Source organism: Dromiciops gliroides, chromosome 2 (assembly GCF_019393635.1).
Source record: "Dromiciops gliroides isolate mDroGli1 chromosome 2, mDroGli1.pri, whole genome shotgun sequence".
Lineage (NCBI taxonomy): Eukaryota > Metazoa > Chordata > Mammalia > Microbiotheria > Microbiotheriidae > Dromiciops > Dromiciops gliroides.
This window is the reverse complement of record NC_057862.1, coordinates 43,125,598-43,140,478: the sequence shown is the minus strand read 5'-3', so window position 1 is coordinate 43,140,478 and position 14,881 is coordinate 43,125,598. Positions and strand designations below refer to the sequence as shown.

The following is a 14,881-nucleotide window of genomic DNA, read 5'->3' as shown; positions in this document are numbered from 1 at the left end:
GCAAGTATTATCATGATATTTTTCATATATCTTGAGGTGCAAGAGAGAAGCCATACAGTAGCTATGATCTAAAGACCACAAACATTATATATACACAAACACATGTTTCACATAGATATTTCAATAATCCCATGAGAATTGAATTTGGGACTTTGAACCTTGCTAAAGTAAATAATGTAAAGCAGAAAATTAGCATAACTAGCGAATAAGAGCCACTCATACATTTTATTTGGTACAATGAAATTTGAAGATTAAATAATTCTTTTATATTGCAAATCTATTATTAATGATATACTTAGTGATCAGAGCATTACAGGTTTAACTATATAGTCATCACATGTTAACTAAGAGCACAGTAATTATGAATAAGCATTAAATTGAAGAGTAGTAAGAGTACAAATAGCCACAGATCTAGTGTTATAAGGTCTTGATCTCTTGGATATCACATTTAACTTTGATTTCCTTAAAAAATTCAAAAGTTATATATCTATAAGTTAAGGTATATTAGAAGAACCAGAAATTTGGGGAAATAAATGTTCCTACTTAGAAAGATTAACTAAAAATCATTGATTAATTAATCAAAATTTTGGACAAAGCCAATCAGGATATTCCCAATTAACTTGTTTTGGTAGCTGAATGAAATAAGTAGAATAAATAGGATAAGGAAGAAACATAGAAAAAACAGAAACATTTATTGATTTTTGAAGTATATAGAATCCAGGAGACTGGTACTTTGAATTTCTGACTAACTATATCACATTGAAGGTTCACATCTAAATGGGAGTGGAGAAAATCTGACTTGCATATGAAGGGATTGGCTAATTGTCATTGAAATAGTTAAAATATACATCTTAGAATATGTTTGTATTTTTAATAAAATTTAAGGCATTTAAAAAAAAATACTAAGCAACCCAGGATCACATACACAACTGCAATGTGTTTAGTCACTCTTGAGTTAGCCAAGTTAGTGACATGATTAGGAAAGTTTGTCCAAAATATAGGTGAAATTAAAAGTAGGACTATTACCAGATGAATTCCTTTTATAGAACGAAATGATTTGCCTTCCCTCCCTTAAATATCTGATCTTGTCAACACAATTCAACCTTTCACATTATTTTTTCCATCTTTATTTCCTAAACAAGGCTTGTCTTTGTATCCCCAGAATCTAGCATAATGCCTAGCATGTTGCAGATCAGCCAGTCAATAAATATTTATTAGGTGCCTGTAATATGCCAGGTACTGTGTAAAATGTTGGAGACAACATTAGAGGTAAAAATAGTTCCTGTTCTCAAGCATCCCATGGTCTAATGGGGGAGGCGACATACAAATCATGTAGAAAAAAGATATATAAATATAGATAAATGTGTATATATAAACATAAATAGTAACTAATCAGCAAAGGGAAGACATTAAAATTAGGAGGGATCAAAAAAGGTTTCCACTAGAATGTGAGATTTTGAGTGGGATTTGGAGGCATCCTGTGATGCCAGGAGGCAGAGATTAAGAGAGAAAGCACTTAATGTATTTTGAATTAATGAATTGAATTTAAATGAATCTTGACACAAGTGAATGTCATTTTTCATCAAGACCAGGAATCTAAGCACAGGCAATGTTATTGATTAAAATTGTTTATGCCCTCAATTTTTTTCTGGCTTGAACCTTTTTTCCTTAATGCATCATTGCATACAAGGGAGATAAAAGGACTTTAATTCCAAGTCACACAATTTTCCATATCAGCTAAGGATAAAAGGAAGAGAATGTAATTATTGGATCCATTCTTAATTCTATCCCACATATTCATAGTACTCTGTATTTGGGGGGAAACTGAGCCAAAAAAAGCTGAAGTTGAGTCTAAGCTCTTTTTTTACTACTTACTTGGCCTTAGGAAAATCACAGTCTCTCTGAGTCTCAATTTCCCCATATGTAAAATGATCATTACAACAGGTGTACTACCTATCTCATAGGATTAGTTTTTTTTGTTTTGTTTTGTCCATTCTAGCAATTTAATTACAGTCATGTAATTCTTACTCTTGCATTTTCTCAGTTGCTTCTTCCTTATATTTGCCCTTTTCCTTTCCTACTTGGTGAGATTTGGCTTTCTGTTCAAGGATCTTTTTACAATCTTTGTCCAGTTTTAGCCTTGTGATAACCACCTTGCTGGGATGAATACCCACATGGACAGTTGTGATATTAGCCTTCTCCTGCTGCACACACTCAATGTAGATCACATACTTCTTTCTGTAAACCTGGACTACCTTTCCAATCTGCTGTCCTTTGTAGTGTCCTCGAACTACCTGGACTTCATCATCTTTTCAAATGGTCATGGAGCGGACATTGTACTTCTGCCTCAGCTCCTTCAAAAGAGAAGAAGACATAATCTTCCTCCATATGTGGGAAGGGGCATTGAAATTTCTCTTGCGGTTCTTACTCCAGTCAGATGTCACAAAGCTATTGAACTTCATTTTGACCTCAGAGCCACCGTGGAAGAGAAGAGGGATTAGTTATTTTTTTTTATTTTTTTTTTTAGTGAGGCAATTGGGGTTAAGTGACTTGCCCAGGGTCACACAGCTAGTAAGTGTTAAGTGTCTGAGGCCAGATTTGAACTCAGGTCCTCCTGACTCCATGGCTGGTGCTCTATCCACTGCGCCACCTAGCTGCCCGGGATTAGTTATTTTTAAAAGGGTGAAAAGGTGTTTTGTCAATCTTAATAGTATTGTGGAAGTATGAACTAGGAAGGAGAAAGTTTGTATAGTTGCCTAGTGTTGGATGGGGTCTAACATGATGCTGTGCTAAAAACTTCTTAAAAGATGAAAACAGTTGACATTTTAAAATTCTTTGAATGAGCCTTCCTGAGAATTTAGAAGAATAAATTATTATTTATCCTTGTGAAAGATAAATAGTTTTCTGAGGGCCCTTTTAACATCCTTATTCCTCAAAGTATAGATAAGAGGATTCAAAGTGGGACTCACTGTGGAGTAAAGCACAGCCATGATCTTGCCCTTGTCTGGGGAGTAGCTGGAGCCTGGGTTTAGGTAGACATAGATCACAGTTGAGTAGTACATAGTCACTACAATAAGGTGAGAGGAGCAGGTGGAAAAAGCTCTCTTTTTGCCCTCTGTGGTCTGGATTGCCATAATGCTGAAGATGATGAAGCCGTAAGACAGCATGGTGAGCAGGAAATTCAGAATGGCAAAGAATATGTCAGCCACAATTGTCATGATGTCATTTACATAAGTGGGTGAGCAGGAGAGTGGCAGCAGAGAGGGGATCTCACAGAGGAAATGATTAATCACATTAGGACCACAGAATGAGAGCCTCAACAAGAGACTAGTATTTGTCGTGGCACCAAATGCACTGATCCCCCACACAGCCACAGCCAAAGAGATACAGACTTCTGTACTCATCATCTTGCTGTAATGCAAAGGCTGGCAGATTGCTACATACCTATCATAAGCCATGGCCGTGAAGAGCAAGAGCTCAGCAGCCACAGACCAAGTCAGGAAGTACAACTGAGTCATACACCCCCTAAAAGAAATGGTCTTGTCTTCTCCCCCCAGAATCTGTAGCAGCTTGGGCACAACAGTGCATGCGCAGATGACATCCAACAAAGCCAAGTTAACCAGGAAGAAGTACATTGGAGTGTGAAGCCCTGAACTCAGGCTGATAGCAGCCACAATGAGAGAATTTCCAACAAGAGCTACTATGTAGAGGAAGAGGAAAAGGACAAAAAATAGAGCCTGGAACTGAGTGATGTCTGCAAATCCCTTTAGGATGAATTCTGCCACAGAAGTCTGATTATTCATGACTCTTTCACTGTTATATTAGTCATATGAGTCCTATAGTTTGAAGATATTTCCTTGTTTCATAGCTCAACTAGAGGTAGAATGGATGTCAATTTGACTTTGTTCTGTCAATTTCTTGAGGAATTAAAAATCACTGGGGAAAAAAGATATTTTCTTTTACTCAGCAAGAAAAGGTTAGCAAGAGTGTTTCATTAATATTTTTAAAATATTAAAAATCTATCCTTTCCCGCTGAATTTTTTCCAATACATCAAAGACTAATATTTTCTGTTACTGTGAATTTTTGTCTTACAAAGGTAGTGGACAAGTTGTCTTAAGTCTTGCCTACTCCAGCTAGTCTCTGTTCTATTTTCTTAGCTTCTAAAATGTCCATGCTATTATTTTTCTTCCTGTCTTCCAAACATTCAACAGAATAGTTAAGAATTAATGAACCCTGACTCCCTTCAACAGTAAGAGAAGTGCAATGAGAGAGGAAGGAAGGGAGGGAAGGAGGGAGGAAGATGATAGACAGATAGATAAATACATAAATAGTATTTGGGCACTGAATATTGATTTATATTTGCAAAGTTAACTCTCCGTGAGATGAAAAATGGGGTAGTGTCTAAAGAGCTGGCCTTGAATTCAGGAAGAACTAGTTTCAGGTCCTGTCTCTGCCTCATACTGCCTATATGACAGTGCAAGTTGTTTATTTTCATAGTTTCTCTGGAAATGTTCCCAGATTTTTTTTTTAAACTGCTTTGATAGTAAAGTTTCCTCATTGGACGTTTCTTTTTAAGGTCAGACCTGTGATTTCATTGGTATAGGGAATCCCAAGTGAAGAAATTCCCTTTCCTAGTGAAGCTAGGCAGCTACTCTAAAACTTACAATTTGGGGGAAGTATCTAGGACATTGAGCCATAAAGGATGTCAGAAGCCTACCTCTAAGATCAGCTCTCTATCAATTATATGAACATTCCCACACACACCTTCCCTCTCTCTGCAAAATAATAAGTGCTTAATAAATGTTCCCTCCCCCACTTCCATATATATACATACAAACATATATATATATATATATATACACATATGTTCATACATACACACATGCATACATATAACCTATATTTACATGTGTGGGTATGCACCGTGTGTAGGTAAACACATGTGTGTTGTGCGTATTTATATACATATAGCTATGCATTGCTTGGTTCCCTCATATTCGAATAAAACATTTGGCTTAAATGATGCTTATATATATAAAGTGAAGGGGGAAAGTGATGCAATTATAAATTTTGCCTAAATGAATTCTGACAGATGAACATGCAATGCAAATCCAAAGACTAATAACCAGATCATTACCTTTGGGTGGTACTTATCAAGGAGAATACAAAAGGAACAACCTTCATGAATACATGCATCTTTTTGTGGCTAGAGTGGTCAGTGCTATACACTCCCCAGAGTGTACATACTCATGAACATTCCAGAAAACATGTTGGCTCATGATAAGTAGAAAAGGCTCATTTCCTGGATGCCTGAATAGGCATGGTTCACTTAACTATCTATCTATTTGTTTGTTTAGTTGTTTATTCATTCATTCATTCATTTATTTACCTTTTTGGCCAAAAGACAGAGTTGCATTTTTTTTTCATGAATCAGAACTCCACAGATTGATTGGGATATTTTGTCACAATCCCAGCATGGTCTCAGAGGTTTTTGCATAACCATGAAGCAAAAATCATCCTGAAGAAATCAAGAGATCCAGGATGAAGTCCTGGTTTTGCCACTATCTTGCCATGTGAAATCAAGCAAATCATTCCCCTTGTCTCTGCCTTAGCTTCCCTTTGTGTAGAATGCGGGGAGGGGTGTGGGAATGTTAGTGGCTCCTAGCACTAGAAACTACTAAGATTATGTCCTTATGGTTCAGATTACATGGCCCAGCACAAAACATGTGTCACAAAATGGCCTCTCCTGAAATCTTTTCTGTCATTTTTTGGAAATGACAGTCTTTATCATGACGAGAGGAAATATGATTATGAAATTTGCAAAGATATTTACCAGGATTATAAATGTAAAAAGATGTCTTCCAGAGAGCTTCATGTCAAAGATCTAGGCATTCAAGTACATTTTTCCATTTCAGGAAGATTTTTGCCAATCATTTAATTCTTGAAACTGTGTTTGCTTCTCTGTAGATTAGGAAACTGAGATTATTATCTTCTCAAGTAATCTTAGAGATTTTCCTTCTAGAATGTGAAAACTGTTTTTAAACCTAAAAAAGAAATATACAAATTATAATTTCCCAAAAATACAAATTGATTTATAAGATTATACAATGTGGACCATGAAGAAAGTGCTACCAGCTATGTCTCCTTAAATTACCTTCATCATTGCTATGAAAATTTGGGGATGTGATTTGGCTTAAAAAATAGAAAGTCATCTTGCCATAATCTCCTTCTTATCCAAAATGGAAAAATTAATTTTCATTAACTAGCCATTTTCTGAAATGCCTTCTTTCAAGGATATTCAAGTCCCTTTCACAGAATTTGTTTTTATCAGAGCAGATAAAGCACTGGCCGTGGATTCAAGAGCACCTGAGTTCAAATCCAGTCTCAGACACTTGACAATTACTAGCTGTGTGCCTCTGGGCAAGTCACTTAACCCTAGCTGCCCTGCAAAACAAATTGTTTTTGTTAACTCTATTCCTAGTAACTTCACTTTTTGTTAACAACTTATCATGCTATACTAAATGACAATGTTTAAAAGTAAAAATACTAAGTTTCAAAGCAATCCTACCCAAGAGTACCTTTCCTTGGAGTAGAAGCAAAATGACATAGTCAAAAATGGACTTTAAGAAATTATATCAACGGGGCAGCTAGATGGCGCAGTGGTTAAAGCACCGGTCCTGGATTCAGGAGTACCTGAGTTCAAATCCGGCCTCAGACACTTGACACTTACTAGCTGTGTGACCCTGGGCAAGTCACTTAACCCCCATTGCCTGCAAAAAACAAAACAAAACAAAACAAAAAAACCCACAACAAAATAAAAAATAAAAAAAAGAAATTAAATCAAAGATTATCTCATGTTTCTATGTCTCTCAGTCTCCCCATCCATCAAATGAGACAATTGGACCATATGATTTCCAGGGTATTTTCCTTTAATTACTGTATCAGAATTACAACCTTTCAGACACAGAAGGGAAATAAGTGGCCACATGGTACAATACAGAATGGAAAAATAGACCTCTTTATAACACAATTTCCAATTTTCCAATCATCTTTTGCTTAAAGACATCCACTGAGGGACAGGGAGGCGGCACACAGTATTCCCTGGGAAAAGTTGTTGCATTTACGGGATAAATTATGGTTAGGAAATTGTTCCTTATTTCAAATGTAAATATGCTTCTGTAACTTTTTTTGCAGGGCAATGAGAGTTAAGTGACTTGCCCAAGGTCACACAGTGTCTGAGGCCAGATTTGAACTCAGGTCCTCCTGAATCCAGGGCTGGTGCTTTATCCACTGTGCCACCTAGCTGTCCCCACTTCTGTAACTTTCATCCCATACTCCTAGTTCTACACTCAGAGACCAGAATAAAATAAGTTTACTCTCTCTTCCACATAGCAGCCTTCAGATATTTGAAGACAGCTCCAACATCACATACCACCACCATTCCAGTCTTCTCTTCTCCAGGCTAAATATCTCTAGTTCCTTCCAATGGTCCTGCATCAAGTGAATATGATAAATTGTAAGTAGGAAAGAAGAAATCCAGCAACAAACTCACCCTCACACATCTACCTTTGGTTTTGGTTTTGTAATTTTTCAGATTGGGTTGTCTTAATAGTGAACAAAATAAAGGACTTGCCCATGACTTTCACAACATTACATTGGCAGCAATATAAACATAATAAATCTGAGGAAATAGAATGACCAGGCATTTACAATATGGATGAATGCTTGCATTCATTGCAAATCAATCTTATTCCAAAAATGTGTTTCCTGTCCCTTTAAGATGATGGACTTTCCCATACAAACAGGCAATACTTGGAGTCAGGGAAGAAATGGCATATGTGGCCAATGTTGAATCCCCTTCTAAGTAAAAATAAAATAGACCTTTGAATAGGCATAGGATATAGAGACATACCTTTAAGTACAGCCTTTATAAGGTGGCTGCTTAATGACTAACAAGGGATTTTTTTCCTATTTAACATATTTCATGTACTAAATGGGATAGGTCATTTGGGAGATTCATTATTTCCAAAGGCTCCACAGAAGCAATTAGGTCAAGTTTGTCATGAGTTTTGAAAGCTTTAAGCCTCTCAGAAGTCCAATTTGAACCAATATTGTTATGCCAGCTGTGTCTACATGGACTAGTGCCACCACTCTCTCCAGTGATCCATGAGTCCATCATCCTGATTTCTAGTTCAATCATATTGCAGAACACAGCATCTTCCTAGGCTATGCCTACAACAATACCAACAAACTTAATATCTCAACTCTAGCCCAACAGTTTAGGCAAACAAAAAAATCAGATTAGATTATCCTAACTCTAGAAGAAAAATGCCAGTACTGAAAGTAGACCCCTAAACTATAAAGGACTTGGGAGATCATTTCAGCCAGTGTCTTCATTTTTAGTAGAATTCCTTTCCTATATGGAGATGACATGTGAAGACCCTTTACTGGGAGAATAGAAAAATATGTTTGCTCTGCTTGTTGTGCCCCTCTCTCAAACTATTTCCCAGACAAACTAGACTACTCATATGTCTTTATTATAATCACAACCTGAATTTTTCCCACCTCATTATCTTTCTTCACCCTTTCCCCCATATCTAGTATTTTCACCACTTTATCTGTTCCTTTTATAATAGCACCCATTTTCAAGGTATATATCACATGATTCCTGCTCAATTAATTCTTTCTTATTTTACCCAAGCATCATCTCTCCCTCTATAGAACTTGCTTACCACTTTGTCTTTCAAAACACCGATTGTTTTATTGGAGATGGTTTTGTATATGTTATATATCGGTCATCTAGCATTTATTAAGCACTTGATACATAAGTGGGATACAAATATTTTGTTTTTTTTAAATAATAAACATTTTCAGTTATAATTTTGAGCTTCAGATTTTATCCCTCTTTCCCTCCCTTCTTCCCTTCTTACCTCCTTGAGGTGGTAAGTGATCAGATATATGCTACACATGTGCAATTATATAAAACATTGCCATAATATTCATTTTGTACAAGAAAATGGACAAAAGAAAAAACAAAAGAAAGTGAAAAATAGCATGCTTCAGTTTGTGTTCAATCAATATCAGTTCTTTCTTTGGAGATGGATAGTGTTTCATCAGTATTCCTTTGGAATTGTCTTAGATCATTGTATTGCTGAGAATAGCTGTCATTCACAATTCATCATCAAATAATATTGCTGTCTCTGTGCACAATGTTTTCTTGGTTCTGCTCACTTCCCTATACATCAGTTCATACAAGTCTTTCCAGGCCTTTCTGAAATCATCCTGCTGGTACACATACTTTGTAAAGGGATCCAGAGAAAGGCAAAAACATAATCCCTGCTTCATGAAACTAATATTCTGGTTGAAGAGAAAACATATAAAAATTATACATGTGCAATATATACAGTGTAAATAGAGGACGATCTCTAAAGAAGTAACTAGCAGTGGGGATTGGGGTGAGAAGGGGAGTAGAAAGAAGAGTGGGAAAAGCCTCTTACCAAGACCACAGAGGTAGCAAGCCAAATGGGTTAAATTTGAATACAGATCACCCAGAAATTTGTCTTCAGATAATGTTGAATGTAGAAACTCCAATATGTCTATAAACATTGTACTTTAGAGAATTTGAGAAACCAATAAAGTCCTGTGTGCCAACTCTTCATACACTAAGGCAATGATACATGTGATAAAGGAGGTTGGATATTGCCTCCAAACATTTTGAATTCCAGCACTAATAACAGTACTTGGTACATGGTGGGTGTTTAATAAATACTAATTGATTGACAGACTATTGGCAAACAAACACAGAACACAGCATATATCCCATAAACACTATGAAATTTTACTTGTTGGTGAATCCTTGTTTTGCCAGCTTTAAGCAACATAATGTCCTTATTTGGTCTATTTCAATCAGAGAGTCTTAGCACTGGATGTGATATTAGGGATTGTATTTCATTCCATTAGCTCATCAGTCTACATATTTCCTCCTTCTATTAGTACAAGTTGCAACTCCTCCAATAGCTCATGATCTTGTCTGATTCTTGTACATTATCTTTCAGTGTGTTCTCTAGGGAAGGATCACTCAGTTTACTGGAAGTCATTGCTGGTCCTTTTCTTGTGTGTGGCACCCACCTCACCTCTGCTTCTTAGAATCTCATTTCCTTCATACTCATCTTAAGCATTACTTTCTGAGATCAGACGATATCAGGAATGTTCAGGGTAGTATGGCCATAGACTTAAGCATTACTTTCTTTTTTTATAAAAGTATTTTATTATTTTCCAGTTACATGTAGAGATAGTTTAAACATTTGTTTTTATAAGATTTCTAGTTTCAAATTTTTCTCCCTCCCCTCTCCCCAAGACAGCAAGCAATCTGATATAGGTTATACATGCATAATCACATTAAATATATTTCTTCATTAGTCATGTTGTGAAAGAAGAATCAGAGCAAAAAAGAAAAACCTCAAAAAAGAAAAAATATATAAATGGTATGGTTCAATATGCATCTAGATTCCATAGTTCATTTTCTGGATTTGGAGAGCATTTTCTACCATGAATCCTTTGGAACTACCTTGGACCATTGTATTGCTGAGAAGAGTTAAGTCTATCACAGTTGATCAACACCCAATGTTGCTGATTCTGTGTATAATGTTCTCCTGATTCTGCTCATCTCACTCAGCATCAGTTCATGTAAGTCCTTCCAGGTTTCTCTGAAATCTCCCTGCTCATCATTTCTTACAACACAATAGTATTCCATTAAATACCACAACTTGTTCAGCCATTCCCCGATTGATAGGCATCCCCTCAATTTCCAATTCCTTGCCACCACAAAAAGAGGACCTATAAATATTTTTGTACATGTGGGTCCTTTTCCCTTTTTTATGATCTCTTTGGGAAAAAGACCTAATAGTGGTATTGCTAGGTCAAAGGGTATGCACAGCTTTATAGCCCTTTGGGCATAGTTCCAAACTGCTCTCCAGAATGGTTGGATTAACAACTCCAACAACAAAAGCATTACTTTCTATAGAAATCCCTCCCAAATTCCCCCTGCTGATAATGTTCTCTTTCCTGAGACTACTCATCTATGTTCATATTTTCTCCTCTGATAAAATATAGTCTCCTTGAGGGCAGGGGCTATTTCATTATTATCTCTATGGCTCCAACACCTAACATGATGTAAAAGAGAGCAATATGGAAGATAGTTTGGAGCTGTGTTCTTAATGTTTCTCTGAGATTTCTTTTAACTTTGGGTGTGTCAGAAGGACAATAAAGGTATTAGGAAAGGGAAGAGATATGAAGAGAGTGAACTTGTAGTCCTTCATATGTGGGAACCTAAGGAAAAGAATGAAAGAGAAAAGATCTGGTCCCTGCTTTTATTGACCAAGTGCCCTAAAACCAGAAAAGCAAACTGATCTTTAAGGCAATTCTTAGCTCAATTACAAGAACAAATAAAAGGAGAACCAAAATGAGGAGATTCTCTCATTCCCTTGTGGTGGTAGTGGTGGTGGTGGTGGTAGTGATGGTGGTGGTGGTGGTGCTGCTGCTGGTAAAGGATTAAAAGCTAAGGAGGTTAAGGTTGGCATAAGGAAACATGCTTTGGAACACCACAAGGTTTTCAAAGAGCTTTATAGACACTAACTCACATGATCTTCACAACAATCCTACAAGGTAGATATTATTATTATTCCCATTTTATGGATAAGGAAACAGGTTGAAAGAGGATAGGCGATCCACTCCAGGTCATATACCTAAGAAATGGCTGAAGTAGGATTTAAACTTAAATACCATTAGCTCCAAGTCCTATACTCTACATACTAAAGGGGAAGGAGGAATGTTCTAGATGAGAACGTTGCTGCTCGGGGGCAGCTAGGTGGCACAGTGGATAAAGCACTAGCCCTGGATTCAGGAGGACCTGAGTTCAAATTTGGCCTCAGACGCTTGACACTTACTAGCTGTGTGACCTTGGGCAAGTCCCTTAAGCCTCATTGCCCCACCAAAAAAAAGAAAAGAAAAGAAAAAGAAAATGTTACTGTACCTAGGATTCCACAGAGAGGGGGAAAGTCATATTACAGAACAGAGATATCAGAAATCTGTATTTTCTGCCCTTGGGCAAAGGCTTGGTGCTCCAGATGTATTCATGTGTTTTTGTTTTTCTAACTCATAGAATTGTAGCAAGGTTCAAATGTTTGTTATTGAAATGAGATAATATTTTTTTTTATCAAACCATACAAATGCCACTTTTTGTGGGGAGAGGGAAATATGAGCTCGAGCTCACGAGCGCACACACACACACACACACACACACACACACACACACACACACACACACCCCTATCACCACTCCTCTGACTGTCATTTCCATGTAAGGATGATCAGAAGTTCACACAGATCCATTCAAAAAAAAATCTTTCCCATTTAAAATAACTCTAGATAGTATAAAATACTTGGGAGGACACCTGCCAAAAGAAATCCAGGAGTTATATAAACAAAATTATCTTTAAAAACAACTTTTTATAGAAACAAAATCAGATTTAAATAATTGGAGAAATAGTAATTATTTATGGGTAGAAAGTGCCAATATAATAAAAATGACAATTTAATATAATTTCTATATTCAATACCATCCCAATTAAATTTTTGAAATTTTATTTTACTGAATTAGAAAAAATAATAAAATAAATTTTGGAAGAACAAAAAGTCAAGAATGTCACAGGAAATAATGGAAAAATGAAAAGCAAGGAGGCTTATCAGTAACAGATTTTAAACTGTATTATAAATCAATAATTATCAAAACTAACTGGTACTGCCTATGAAATAGAAAAGTAAATCAATGGAATAAAGTAGACATACAATTTACAGCAGGAAATAAACACAACAACCTTGTATTTAGGAAGTGTAAAGACTTAAGATTTGGGGATAAGAATTCATTATTTGGTAAAAAAAAAATTGTTGGGAAAATTGGAAAGCAGTATGACAGAAACTGGGCATAGACCAATATCTTACACTATTTACCAAGATAAGGTCAAAATGGATACATGACCTAGACATGAAGAGAGATATTACAAGAAAAATTGAAGAATATGGAACATATTACTCATCAAACTTATGGAGAGGTGAATAATTTATAAATAAACAGGAGATAGAGAGCAGTGTGAGGTATAAAATGGATAATTTTAATCACATTAAACTAAAAGGGATTTGTATAAATAAAACAACTATAGCCAATAGCAAAAGGAAAGCAGAAGATTGGGGGAAAGAGGGTTAGACTGTTTATCAGATAAAGGTTTCAGATAAAAAACTATACAAAGAACTTTTGTCAAATCCATAAGAATATTAGTCACTCTCCAATTGATAAATGGTTGAAGGATATGTATAGGCAGTTTTACAATGAAGAAATCAAAATGAGTTACAGTCATATAAAAAAATGTTCTAAATCATTATTGATTAGAGAAATACAAATTAAAACAACCTTAAGATATCATTTTACATGTACCAGATTGGCTAAAATGATCAAAAAGGAAAGCAACAAATGTTGGAGGGGATGTGGAAAACGTAGGACATTATTGATAGAATTGTTGTTATCCAACCATTTTGGAGAGTAATCTGGAATTATGCCAAAAGAGTTATTAAACTGCTTATACTCTTTGGTCCAGCAACACCACTATTAGGTCTATTTCCAAATATGATTAGGGGAAAAGGGAAAGAAGGTATATGTTCTAAAATGTTTATAGCAGGTCTCTTTGTGGTTGCAAAATGCTGGAATTTGTGGGCATGCCCATCAATTGAGGAATGGATGAACAAGTTGTGAACTGTAATGGAATACTACTATATTATAAGAAATGATGATCTCAGTTATCTTAGAAAAACAAAGACTTACATAAAATGATGAAGAGTGAAATGATCAGAACCAAGAGAATGTTGTATACAGTAACAGAAATATTGTCTTAAGAATGACTGAGTAAATGTTAGTTTGACTACTGTAAATACTCAAATTAATTATAGAGGACATAAAAAGAAAGATGCTATTTGTATCTAGAAAAAGAACTGATAAATAGACCTATGTATAGAAAAATTTACATATGTATGTGTATGTGTGTAAATGCATATGTACATGCATGCGCATATGCACATACACATACACATGCATGCATGCCTATTTGTGTCTAATAGTAGCCATCTCAGGAGAGAGGCAGTGAGGAGGGAAGAAAAAATGGGGGGGGGGGAGAAATGTAAATGAGAATTTTGTTGTATATTTGAAAGGAATAACAAATTGTGCAAAGTAGATTTTCAGGTTTGTATACAATCATATTTTTTTAATATTCTGTTATAGAAATGCTTCTTTTATTTCATAAATTAAAAATAAAATAAATCTAAAAAACCCCACAAAGGTGGTACCTAATAATTGGTTCCTAATTGACCTAGAAAGCAAAAGGAACTTTCCCAGGACTCAGTACTCTATACATTATTTAGTCATACTCACAAAGCTAACCTGAAATGTGGTACATTGAAAAGCAATGTACTCAAAGGGTCTATGCTTAAATACTCTCTCTGTCACTCACTACCCAGATAGGTAGGACTAGATGGCATTTGAGGTCTCTCGCAACTCTAGATCTATAATTCTATAAAATTCTTTCTCTGAACCTAGCCTAGATACATACATAAGCACACTGATTAAATTCCAACCAGTCTTCTCCATTCAATACTCTGTTCCCTCTGCTTTCTGCCTTAGAAGTCTTAACAAAATACTAATAAAACACAGGTAAAGCCATTTTTGGTTTCACACAGACTGGCAGACCTCTGGCTGAGAGAAGTCACCTTCTCAACTGCTCATCCCAGCCATTACTTCTCTCTGCTGCCTATTCATACCCAGAGAGTTTGAAGCAT

At 35.9% G+C, this 14,881-nt stretch overlaps 1 protein-coding gene and 1 pseudogene across 1 annotated transcript; both read right to left on the bottom strand.

Moving 5' to 3' along the window:
* Window positions 1-2,024: 2,024 nt before the first annotated feature.
* LOC122740037 lies at window positions 2,025-2,483 on the bottom strand (annotated as a pseudogene).
* A 390-nt stretch (window positions 2,484-2,873) lies between these two features.
* On the bottom strand, window positions 2,874-13,113 carry LOC122738237 (olfactory receptor 13A1-like). The gene is made up of 2 exons (XM_043980295.1): window positions 13,092-13,113; window positions 2,874-3,805 (listed from the first exon to the last, which is right to left on the bottom strand). Exons 1-2 carry the CDS (start codon window positions 13,093-13,095, stop codon window positions 2,874-2,876), a joined length of 936 nt encoding a protein of 311 aa, XP_043836230.1. The 5' UTR covers window positions 13,096-13,113.
* Between the last annotated feature and the right edge of the window lie 1,768 nt (window positions 13,114-14,881).